At 42.1% G+C, this 10,998-nt stretch overlaps 2 protein-coding genes across 6 annotated transcripts; both read right to left on the reverse strand.

The window, feature by feature from the left end:
- Nucleotides 1-2,635: 2,635 nt before the first annotated feature.
- Nucleotides 2,636-6,130, reverse strand: mxra7 (matrix-remodelling associated 7). 3 transcript variants are annotated; one of them, XM_029528018.1, is made up of 5 exons: nucleotides 5,744-6,130; nucleotides 5,048-5,161; nucleotides 4,915-4,948; nucleotides 4,676-4,784; nucleotides 3,074-3,209 (listed from the first exon to the last, which is right to left on the reverse strand). In XM_029528018.1, exons 1-5 carry the CDS (start codon nucleotides 6,002-6,004, stop codon nucleotides 3,095-3,097), a joined length of 633 nt encoding a protein of 210 aa, XP_029383878.1. In that variant the 5' UTR covers nucleotides 6,005-6,130; the 3' UTR covers nucleotides 3,074-3,094. The 3 variants fall into 3 exon arrangements, with proteins under 3 accessions (XP_029383877.1, XP_029383878.1, XP_029383879.1); XM_029528017.1 differs by having other exon boundaries at nucleotides 2,636-3,209; nucleotides 4,915-5,161; XM_029528019.1 differs by lacking the exon at nucleotides 5,048-5,161.
- A 980-nt stretch (nucleotides 6,131-7,110) lies between these two features.
- On the reverse strand, nucleotides 7,111-10,534 carry srsf2a (serine and arginine rich splicing factor 2a). 3 transcript variants are annotated; one of them, XR_003842264.1, is made up of 4 exons: nucleotides 9,944-10,534; nucleotides 9,164-9,524; nucleotides 8,091-8,183; nucleotides 7,111-7,568 (listed from the first exon to the last, which is right to left on the reverse strand). XR_003842264.1 is itself a non-coding variant. In XM_029528389.1 (3 exons), exons 1-2 carry the CDS (start codon nucleotides 10,297-10,299, stop codon nucleotides 9,188-9,190), a joined length of 693 nt encoding a protein of 230 aa, XP_029384249.1. In that variant the 5' UTR covers nucleotides 10,300-10,534; the 3' UTR covers nucleotides 7,111-8,183; nucleotides 9,164-9,187. The 3 variants fall into 3 exon arrangements, 2 of the variants coding, with proteins under 2 accessions (XP_029384249.1, XP_029384250.1); XM_029528389.1 differs by having other exon boundaries at nucleotides 7,111-8,183; XM_029528390.1 differs by having other exon boundaries at nucleotides 7,111-8,183; nucleotides 9,965-10,533.
- Nucleotides 10,535-10,998: the final 464 nt, after the last annotated feature.

A 10,998-nucleotide genomic window follows, 5' to 3' on the forward strand; every position in this document is an offset into this window, starting at 1 on the left:
TGTGTTCTGAGTTTTATTTTGAAGCTTCCGAGTAGGGCTTCCAGCATGCTGCAGTCTGTCTCCAGCTGACCTGACGCAGTTTCTCGGCATCATCAGCCTCCTCCTCCTCTTCCTCTTCCTCCCCCCTCCCACCGGATCAACGCTACGGCCGTCACGTGACCTGTCACACAACTGATGTGTGTCACGTTTTAACCGGGAGGAGCTGAGGGATGAACCGGGGAGGAAGGGCAGGGATTCATACTTAAAGGGCTTACTGCATCTGTTAATGGCCTGGACGCTCATCATGGTCCTCCGGGACATCACTGCATGTGTGTGTGATTGTAAATCATACACAGTGAGGAGGTTTATAAGCTGTCCTGAACAGTGTGAGGACACTTTAGCTGGTCCACTTTTTTGTAGGTTTATCTGTAAGAACCAGGTTTAGGTTGCGATGACACTCAGTGGTCAGGGTTCGGGTCAGATTATCTATTATGTCATAAAGATAGATGTATACATATACATGCACGTGTGTATGTGGTGCATGTTGGTGCAACGCACAGCTGTGATAATCCGATAACGTTTCCCCTGATACGGGAGGAGCAGTCCAGAGACATAAGACCTGACTTCATCGAAACCAGCAGGGACTGACTCACTTACAACAGTTATTTGTGGTATATGGAGCTGCAAAAGAAATAATCTTTATGAAATGGTGAATTATTAAAGTCTCACATTGAAAATATGATGCACACTCACCCCTGGTGGAGATTGTAGTCAGTTTTTTTTATTTTAATATAGAAACAGTCATGAAAATAGTATATTATGGATAATAAATATAACAAAATTAACCATTAAGGCTAAAGGCGAGATACAGATGTTCATTGTTTGTTTATTGTATATTCCCACTAGTCACTGCCTCGGGAGTGAATAGTCTTCCTGGGGTCAATTAAAAATTACAGTGCAATTGAAAGATTCATAAGAAAAGCCGAATAAAAAAAAAAAAAAAAAAAGAAGAAATATAATATATCCATTCACACATCAACAAAAAGAAAACAACAAACAGCAATGACAAATTAAAGTATAACAGACATAAAATACATACAAAGCAAAAATAGAACACTTATCAGTATAGTATCCATAACTCCACTCAGCACACTAAATTGATATTAAACAAAAGTATAAAGAAAACCAATTATACCAATAAAATTAAAACCAATAAAACAATAAAATTAACTGACAAAAACATTAGTATTGAAATGTATAATCAAACAAAAGGATGAGCAGCTAAACTGGTTTATTAACAGAAAAATGAACAAACAATCTCCATGTTTTACTGCACAACAAATCCTCAAATGACAGACCCCAAACTCACAACCAGAGAAGGGTTTGTCTGCTGACTGGTTTTATTTTTGCTTTTAGATGTTTCCTCAGTGTTCCACGTCAGATGTTTTCATTTACCTGTGATGTTATTTATTCACCTGAGGAATAAACTTAAACAAAATATAAACTGTTGGAGAAGCCTCAAATGAGTTCCGAAAATGTCACGTGATTCCAACCCATGTACTGCGCATGCTTAATCCGATATAGATAAGTAAGGAAGTTATTTATCTTCGTCGTCAGGAAGCTAAACATCAAACATTAGATAAAGGTATAAACAATTGTAAAAAGTAAATAAGAGGATGAGTGTTAGTTTAGACAAAGCTATGTGAAGAAAATGCATTTCACTCAACATCGCGATGCTGCGCAAAGCATGATGGGTTTTTTTTTTTACAGGAATTGTGTTTTTACAAAGTTGTCGCTTCTATTACAACTAAAGGCAAAGGCCACACGTTAAAATGTGTAATCATACAGTAAGTTGTGTTATTTTTGTGCCTTCTCTAACAAATACATTTGAAATCGAACAGACGCGCACTTTATTTATTCACTTCGCTACAAAACACAATAAAACAAACCAACCGTTTAAAACACAAACATTCTTATCACTGTTCAGTTTGAACTCGTTAACTTCAAGATTTAAATCTTTTGTTTACACAAATACTTCCGGTTTGATCGGTTCTACGTCTGACGCAAGGCATGACGGGATTTGAATCCTCAGCGTTCAAGAGCTCGAATTTTATTTTTAAATTCAAACTAAACACATTACCTGAAAATAGAACATTGTTTTTACCCTCATGTGCTGATATTTCTATCTACAGATAATTATTTTTCTTTTAGTTTTTTTTACACGATTTAAAGGTAAGAGATAAAGTGATTTGTAGTCGTGGCTGAAATGAATCACCAGATGGTGCTGTTGGTTGCCTTTACTGCTGAAATTATATTTTATAAGTATATGTAAATGTATGTATCTAGTCACACAGAGAGTTTGAGCACAATGTAAAGTATTGTGTTTGTTGTTTGAAGAATTTGATTTGTTTTTTTTGTTTTTTTTTGCTGCTGGTTTGGTTTGTTTTGGCTTTTTTTCCCATTTCAGGTTTTAATTATTTCTGATTGTTTTTTGAGAAATTTATGGCTGCGTCTTTGCATGAAAAGTGTTATCATCATGACAGTAAACCATTACAAGTGAAGATTTGGGGCATTATTGTGAGAGGCTGATCTGTTTTGCACACACAGGAATGTGTGTGCGCTCGCATGGTGAGTGAGCACAAAAACGATTCACAACAAGCCATAACATGGTTTATTGCACAAAACTGAAAAGTTATGCAGAGCTAACTTTACAGGAGTTATATTCCATACTGAAGATAAAGTTGAAAAGAAATTTTGTCATAAATTAATATTTTTAATTACAATAAAAATCTAACAGATATAACGATTGTCCTTCATCTCATTTGGTCCTTGTATGTGATTTGGTAGCAAAAAGGTTCAGATGTTTGCACTTGCTTTGGTCTTCATGTGTACTGTAATTTGAATGACAGGTGGCAGAAAGCAAAACAGACACAACATAAATAAATCTGATTTGATTTCATTTAGAAAAAATAGTAATAAAAAAAAAACTGAACAAGAAAACAAGCAAATACAAACAGATAAAAGTATCTGTGGAGTGGATTGAGCAGCTGTTTTGACATATCTGTTGATTCAGTCATAGTTGAACATGTCAGAAGGGGACACAAAGAGCCGAGTCTCAGATGGAGTAGAGTTTGAGCTGCTCTTCAATGTCTCCGTCCGACACCTCCCCAAAAGTCTCCTTGTTGTCTTTCAGCAGCTGGAAGATGGCGGCAAGCTGCTCCCGTTGCACCCTAGGAAAAGAAATATCAAAGTAATGTCACTAAAAAGTAAGACATCCTTCAATCTGTTGATCTCCTGTACAAAGTGAATATCTCTGAGGAACAGTTTGCAACAACTGCACTAAATATGTAAACAAAGCTGGAGAGAATTCAGTGTGGCATTACTCATCTAACTGTCAAACATAAAGTTAATAATTAAAATATTTATCAAACTGTTCCTTTATGTGAGTACAAATGATCAACAGTCATCTTGTATTCTTTCACAATCATCTTTGTCACATATTGTAAAGTGCAGCATTCATAATCTTTATCACCATCACTGTAGCACAACTAAAACACATGGGAGACACAAAACAGCTTTGATTGATGATTATTCACCTCCGTACATAAAAACATAGACAAGCAATTCCAGATAAAAATGCTGATGAAGTAAGTGAATACTTTTTTTATTCCCAAATCACGACCCTTTGATTGGACTCCAGTATTGGAGGCCCTTGCTTTGCCAGCAGTCCGTCCCTTGTGTTGTGTTGCAATGACTCCTCCTTGTGGTTGAACAGCCGCTAAATCCTCAGAGGATTAACTAACACTTATCTGGCAGGAGTGACAACTGGAGACACAATCAACACCTGCTGTGACACCTAAGAATCACACATCTAATGTAGAATAATGTGGCAGCGGGGGGCAGGGGGGGTCAGGGGGGCAGCATTGCACATGAATGCCAGTCGCTTCGTGGCCACTTGAAAATAAATGAGGTAGTTTTTATATGATGGCCAGAAAGTGACTCCTCCTGGGACAAACGGGTGAGAACAACTCATACTTTACCACGTATTTGTTCCTGTGTCAGGCTTACAGACAGTTAAAATCTGTGTTGGAGTGTATCCTGCAATGATAAGAGCAGGGTATGCAGATATATTACAGAAACAATATCCTCTTCTATTCCTCACGTTTTTTGCTTTTCAAAGCATCAGCCACCAAACCCGTCAAGTCTCTCGTCAGCCATCCTTCAGCTAATTCCTGGCAGAGACTCAATCTCGCCTTACTCAGTCTCGCCTAAAGCTGCGGGGTGATACAGGAGCTAATTGTGGACGGCTCCAATTTGACTGTTGACAACACCCAGACACACGTCAGACACACGTGAAGACGGCGTAGGTGAGGAGAGAAGGTGGAAGACGTGGATTCAATATCAGATCAAGGATTTTCAGGGGATATTGACTGATGGGAAAACCCAGTGTGACTTTTTATAAAGGGTTTGCTTTACAGTCACCGAATTCTTTATGATCAGATTTGCCATGAATAGGACCGACCTGTTGGGTCACTCTTGCATGTTTTTTCAGTAGCCTTACAACTCACTGGGGAAATTTGTCTCAGATTTTGTACTGATTAGGTCTTCCTTAAGAATAAATATTTCTTATTAAAGCCTCATAAACCCTTTATAAAGAGCATCTTATCAGGAAGTTGTACTGATATGCCATACTGACCTCTGCTCTTCCTCCAGCTCCTCTTTGGACATCATCATCTGCAAGTGGTGGGATCGTGCCTTTCCGGGGACGTACTTCAAGGAGTTGTTTGTGTTTGATTCTCCCTTATCTGTTAAAATAGAATAAACGCTGATTTAAAAACCAACACAAAATCCTTTATTCTTATAATTTTTTTTAAAAAGGTGCATGGTGTGGTATTGTTTAACTCTAACGATCATAAAGTCGGTAGAAGTGCTCACCATTGATCCCGGGGCTCTCTGTGGCTCCTTCAGTCTGGGGGTAAGAGAAAGCACACTTTAGGAGCTCCTTCTCAGAGAGCCCAATGAATGACCTACGGCCCCTCCCCGACGAGGCCTCGGACGACGAATCTACCTCTAAGCTCATATGCCTAGATCCAGGCCTGGGGATGGACAGGCTGGATGTGGAGGAGGAGTGTTCAACTGGTGTTGCCAGTTCTTCACTGTTAGATTGGGGGTGTGCCTCCACCTGTCAGAGAATTAAGGGGTCAGATGACGGGCGTCACACCATCGTTTTTCGGATTAGAAACTGCAGTGCAGATATTTATTTCCAGTCCAATCAATCATACTGTGTGTTACCTGTGCTCGCCACCCCACCTGGATAATTTCCTGGCCTACGCTTCACAAGTCAAGGTTATTGTTTCATCCTCTAAAGTCACTACTCCGAGTTTCAGTTTTCCATTAATACACAACTCCACATTTACAAATGAAATCAAAGCTTTTTCTGTTTCTAAAAGACCCAACGCAGAACAGGTTTGGAGGATTTATGCTCCACTAACAATGCCCTTTATTTTTTGTTCATCAGTGGGATGTTGTCTTTAACTGCTTAATAACTATATTTTCCTAATGTTGATGCTTGATTGCACCAAACTGCAGTAAAGTGTAATTTTGGTAGAAAAAGACTAATGATGAGATTTCACCTGCCAAATCTGCCTGGACCGTGTAAACAGTGTCTGCTTTGGAGGGATGAAGGATTTATGTGCCCAAAGATGTTCACCAAAACAAAAACAGAGGACTGAGGAGGTGTGCAGGCGGATTTAAAACTTCTTACCGACTCCACGGATTTCACCACATCCCAGTGATCGTGCGCGCTCCCGCTGATCTCGCACCAGTCGTCCACCGCCGCCTTCTTCGGCTTCTTCTCCGGGACATGGCCGTTCTGCCTCGGCCCCGGCTCTCCGGATCCTCCGGTGCAGGTCCGGGTGTTGGGAAAGTCGGCGGCCGCAGACGAGGATCCGTTAAACAGCGAGGTCGCAACCACAATGGCGAGGAGGGTGAAGATGACGGCCGACAATACGAAAGTTAGATCCATTGTTTTATTTTATGTTTTTAAACCGGGAGCTGATTTTGAGTTCCTGTTTTCCGTTCACCTGAGTCAACGCCCGGCCATCCCGGAGATAATCCCCCACCACAAATCACCGCTAACAGGCGGCGTTTACCCGAGACGTGAGGCGACCTCCTCCCCGGGCCGGACGTCACATCCTCCCCCGCCCTCCCCCCCACAGAAGTCGGTACAGCCACCGGTCAGGTGCGCTGGCGTGACGCCGGGAAACGTGCTCGGTTCGCGGCTGCGGTAATCCCGGTGATCGGAGATCGGGTTTAGCACCCAGACTGGGGGGGAGGTGAGCTCACCTGGGACAGTGTGCACCCAGGAGGCTTTTTATTATAAAGACAATAAATGTCAAAAACTGTTTTAGAGCGAAAACATCATTAGTGACATTTTATAGAATTAAAATGAGCTTCCACACTGATAGCATAGCATAGCATAGCATAGCATAGCTAGCTGTACCTTTAGCCTTCAGAACTAGCTTTAACAACCATTTCCAAGATTAATGCTTCAAATATAACTAAAATAAAACCTGAACTAGTTTTATGGTTGAATAGTTAATTAAAACATTCAATTACATCCATTAACTGATAATTGTAGCTAGCTGAAAAACAAGAGGCACCAAGTTCAACATATTTGACCTAAAAGTTTAAGAAAGATCAAGCTTAAGTTTTTTGAAACTAAATTTCACAAAGTTTTTTCTGCTAAATTAACATTGTATTTTGTATGTCAGCTGTATAGAAAAATTATAAAATTATAAAGTTAAAGTTAAATCACTTTAATGTATATTAAACATTAAGTTTGTAGTGTACTGAGATAGCTACCTAACTAGCTTTAGTTGAGAGAAAAAAAAACCCCTCACCTTTCAAATGTTACTCTTAAATTAATCTTTACATATAAATCCAGCTACATATGTAGACATACACTAAATTAAATAATGATACAAATATGGATATAATGCTGATCATACAATGTATACAAATTTAACCGAGTGTTACAGTCAATATAACTATTACAAAGCAAACATTGACTTGGATGAAAAGTGTAAAGATGGATAAGACAGTCATGACAGAATTGACATTGACAACTTATTTACGACAAAATGTTTAATAGCATTCACCTGAAGCAATAACAAGACATTTGAGAGGTTCACAGAGGAATGCAAAACACAAACGTTTTCATGAAGCAGTCAGAGCTGCCCTTTAAACCCTTCACTAGGAGTCACACTGGACCCAATTTCAAAAAGCGAGCAAGGCCAATTTTAGACAGTGGATAAACCACAGAAGGGGGAAAGGAAAGGAGGGAGAGTAAAGAGAGGGGAGAAGATCATCTGTACAGAACATGGAAGGAAGGAAGGAAGGTCACAAGACAGGAGAGGATGGATGATCTGCCACACCTGTGAGCTTACAAACCGGCAAACGGCAGCGGAGGGTCGAGCCCCGGAACAGCACCGGGCACTCAGCACCGCAACACGCCACACCATGTCACCACCGCACTGCACCGCATCTTAACAGCTAACCAGCATTACTCAACTGCTACACAACTGCGCCTAGTGCACAAAAGATACACAAGAAAGAGGGTTAGAGTCATAGGAAAGCAACTTTAACCAGACAGAAAAAAAGAGATGTGACAGAAAAGAAAATGCTTTGTTGCCGGATTAAGCAGGTCGATAATTAAAGTGGCACTGAGATATTTTGTCATTGTACAATAAGCCATTTTTTCCCCAATACACGTGGATTGACATAGCTGAATTTTCCAACCTGACCCTTTTTCTACATCAACCCTGCAAATAAAACTCTCCCATATCCATCTGGAAAGAGTAGCAAACAAGGGGTTTCATTAAAAGAAATATACGTAGGATCAAAAAGAGAATTTATTAACAAGTACAAATTCAACGAAAATTAAAAACAGAACAAAAAAAGAAAAACAATTTACTTGGGGGTGAAGCGCCCAAAAATCCCCTTCAATGTGCTCATCTTTACAAACAATGATGACATCAAAATTACAGAATTGGTTGAGCCAAATGAATTGAAATTAAACATTAAAACATTTTAGACCAAGCTCCAATAACCTTTCAGTCTGCATTCAGTGGTAATAGTGGAGTCCACTTGCTCAATGTGAGACTGTTCCTGATGTCCTCAGCAAAGGCTCAATCATCTGAGATCTGCAAGGAAAGACAAATCACAATTGACAAGAGCAAAACAGAAAGTCTGTCTCAACTCCTGCAGCTGACCTGACACATACACAGTGCTTGTCTGATCTTCTCCCTACTGAAATTATTTATCAAACTGCCTCTTTCCTGTATCCATCATGTTTTAACATGCCTAACATTTCTAGTTATTTTCACTTTAAAAAAAAATTATTTCTTAAAACAAACCTTTCTTGGTCCCGCACTCCCTTAAACTAGCTCCAACAAGACTCTTACACTCGGGCATATTTGGAAAAACAAACCTCGGGGTCCGTTCCCTTTGTGAGAGGTGGAGGACGCCACAGGCACGGGTGGAAACAGTGCTCAGTGCATCTGCCTGTGATCCCCGTGAACGTACCTCACCACACCACCTCATACACCAACTGACAGCCCGAACCACCGCCATGACGACCTGCTCCATAGCAACCACCGTTGCCTTGGTGACCTGCTCCTTAGCAACTGCCATCGCTCTCAGCAACAGGCAGGTCACATGGGCGGGTCACACACTAACTGCTCTCACACTGCCACACCCCCATCTCCTCCTCTCTTTGCAAACAGGACTCCGCAGCTTGGAGGAAAGAATTCCACATTTAGGTGAACGTTTTGAGTGAAGCACCACCCCGTCCCAACCACCCCGACCTCCCTCCCATACACACATCATCCCAATTTGAAACGTATGCTGTGGTTGTCCACATTGAGCCAAATCTCCCCGTGAGCACCTGTGTGAGTTTTAGCTTTACCAAACATATGAGCAAAGTAAAGCACACACAGCACTGGGCCCGTCTACACCAGTCCCAATCTAATTTCCATTTCTAAAGACATTAAGGATTCTGCAGACCTGGTTGCTTGTATGCAAATGATGTATAATGCAGCATCAAGACTGCAGAATACCACAGTGTTGACTACAATCCGAGCATAACAAATGTAGCTAAGAATCCACCCTTTCCCCTGTATACCGTCATGTTGCGTCCAGGTTTGGGTTAGGACTCAGCTCCGTTGTCCTCTGGTGATTTAGGCCTACTCTTGGATTTGGACCTGGACCTGGACTTTGACCCTCTGTTGGAAGGTGGGGTTCGACTTCTTGACTTTGACCTGGAACGGGAGCGTGACCTGGAGGGAGACTTTGACTTGCTGCGTCTGGGGGTTCTGGATTTGGACTTGGATTTAGACTTGGACTTGGATCGGGACCTGGACCTGGACCTGGAGTAGGAGCGGGACCTGGAACGGCTGTAGTGGTGGCGGCTCCTAGATCGGGAGCGGCTTCTGCTCCTGGAGCGGCTGCGGCTACGCCTGCGACGACGGGGGCTGGTTGAACGGCTGTAGTTATGGAGAGAAGCATTTCAGTCATATGGCAAAAGCAAAACAACACAAAAAGAAAACAAAAGTAACTCTATCTTCACTATAAACTCAGTTAAAATCTGATTGATAGACAAAACCCAGAAAAACATTTAGTGGAGAAACCACTAAACACAATTCTGGGCTTTGTTTAACTTTTCTTTGCTTCATTGAGTGCTAACAGGATTAATCATCATTAAAGTAATTCCTGCCTATACTTGGTAAAATGATTAATAACCGAATTAGCTCTGCTGTGAGAGCTGTTGTGTTTTAGACACGCTTATATAAGAAATCAGCAAGTGAGTGTTTCCAAACTACTTCCGTTTATGGGACCATGTGCTCCTGGTTTGCTTTACACAGCCAATTTGCTGCTAAACTAAATGTCCCAAACCAGGCAATACCTCCTGCTTCGGCGGCCGTACCCTCCATATCTGCGTGGCGGAGCCCCTCTCCGGCTGTACATGGAGTCCGGCGGTCGTCCGTAGCGGGCCATCTGCACTCGAAGCTCCCGCCCGTCGAGCAGCGCGCCGTCCATGGCGTCCATGGCGTCCTCGGCGTCTCTCTTGTCGAGGAAGCGCACGAAGGCGAAGCCGCGGCTCTCCTTGGTGTACCTATCCCGGGGGATGTACACGTCCCCCACGCGGCCGTACTTCTCGAAGACTCGGCGCAAGGTCTCCGGCGAGGTCCTGTAGGTCAGGTTGTCCACTTTGAGGGAGGTCATCCCCTCGACGTCCGGCGGCGGCCTTCCGTAGCTCATTTTCTCCTTCTCCACAACAACACCGCGGGCCGGTCCAGAGGGAAAACTATCGGGCCCTACCGTTCACGAAGACGGCTGCTTCTTCTCTAACGGCCTCCAACCGGCGGATATAAATCGGATTCTACCTGTCTTCTCTCTCTCCTTTGGTAATTGTTCGGTCCCGGACGTCGGTTGTACCGCGCTGCTTTCACGTGAAATGGCGGCAATAAAGCTTCCTTCTCCCCCTTCTTTGCGCCTCTGCTGGCCTCCTCTGATTGGTTGATGGCGGCCCGTCGTCCTTCACGTAACCCGGACTTCCGCCCTCTGTCGGCGGGGCGGTGTTCAACACCGTTATCCTGCCTTTATTGTAACTGTATATATTTTTTAAATAATAAAAAAAATAAACAAACAAAAAAAAAAACATCCACCTTGTTATCTATCCAGTTAACGGTTGGTGTTTTTGTTTGTTTTTTTTTTTTTCGCGTGAAAAAAAAAACTACAAACATGGCTGTTCAAACTTCCGGCTTGCAGTCGAGCTCTTAACAGTTCAATTCAATAGCAAACGTCGGTTAGCTTTTATTTATTTATTTATTTATTTTTAATTGTACAGTGTTAGGCTTAGATATTTAGACATTTTAACTTTAAGGGATTTACACATTTTCTCTCTTCTCTCTCTTCTGTTAGGACTCCATGGGGGCGTCCTCTGCACTGCAGTCAGCC

Source organism: Echeneis naucrates, chromosome 19, assembly GCF_900963305.1.
Source record: "Echeneis naucrates chromosome 19, fEcheNa1.1, whole genome shotgun sequence".
Lineage (NCBI taxonomy): Eukaryota > Metazoa > Chordata > Actinopteri > Carangiformes > Echeneidae > Echeneis > Echeneis naucrates.

Bases quoted from the DNA above. Each gene is read 5' to 3' on its own strand.
- mxra7 (XM_029528017.1), bottom strand. From the start codon at position 6,004: ATGGATCTAACTTTCGTATTGTCGGCCGTCATCTTCACCCTCCTCGCC. The intron at 5,162-5,743 runs GTAAGAAGTTTT...ATTCTCTGACAG, and splicing joins TGGTGAAATCCGTGGAGTCG to GTGGAGGCACACCCCCAATC. The intron at 3,210-4,675 runs GTCAGTATGGCA...TTCTTTTCCTAG, and splicing joins GAGCTGGAGGAAGAGCAGAG to GGTGCAACGGGAGCAGCTTG.
- srsf2a (XM_029528389.1), bottom strand. From the start codon at position 10,299: ATGAGCTACGGAAGGCCGCCGCCGGACGTCGAGGGGATGACCTCCCTC. The intron at 9,525-9,943 runs GTATTGCCTGGT...CCATAACTACAG, and splicing joins TACGGCCGCCGAAGCAGGAG to CCGTTCAACCAGCCCCCGTC.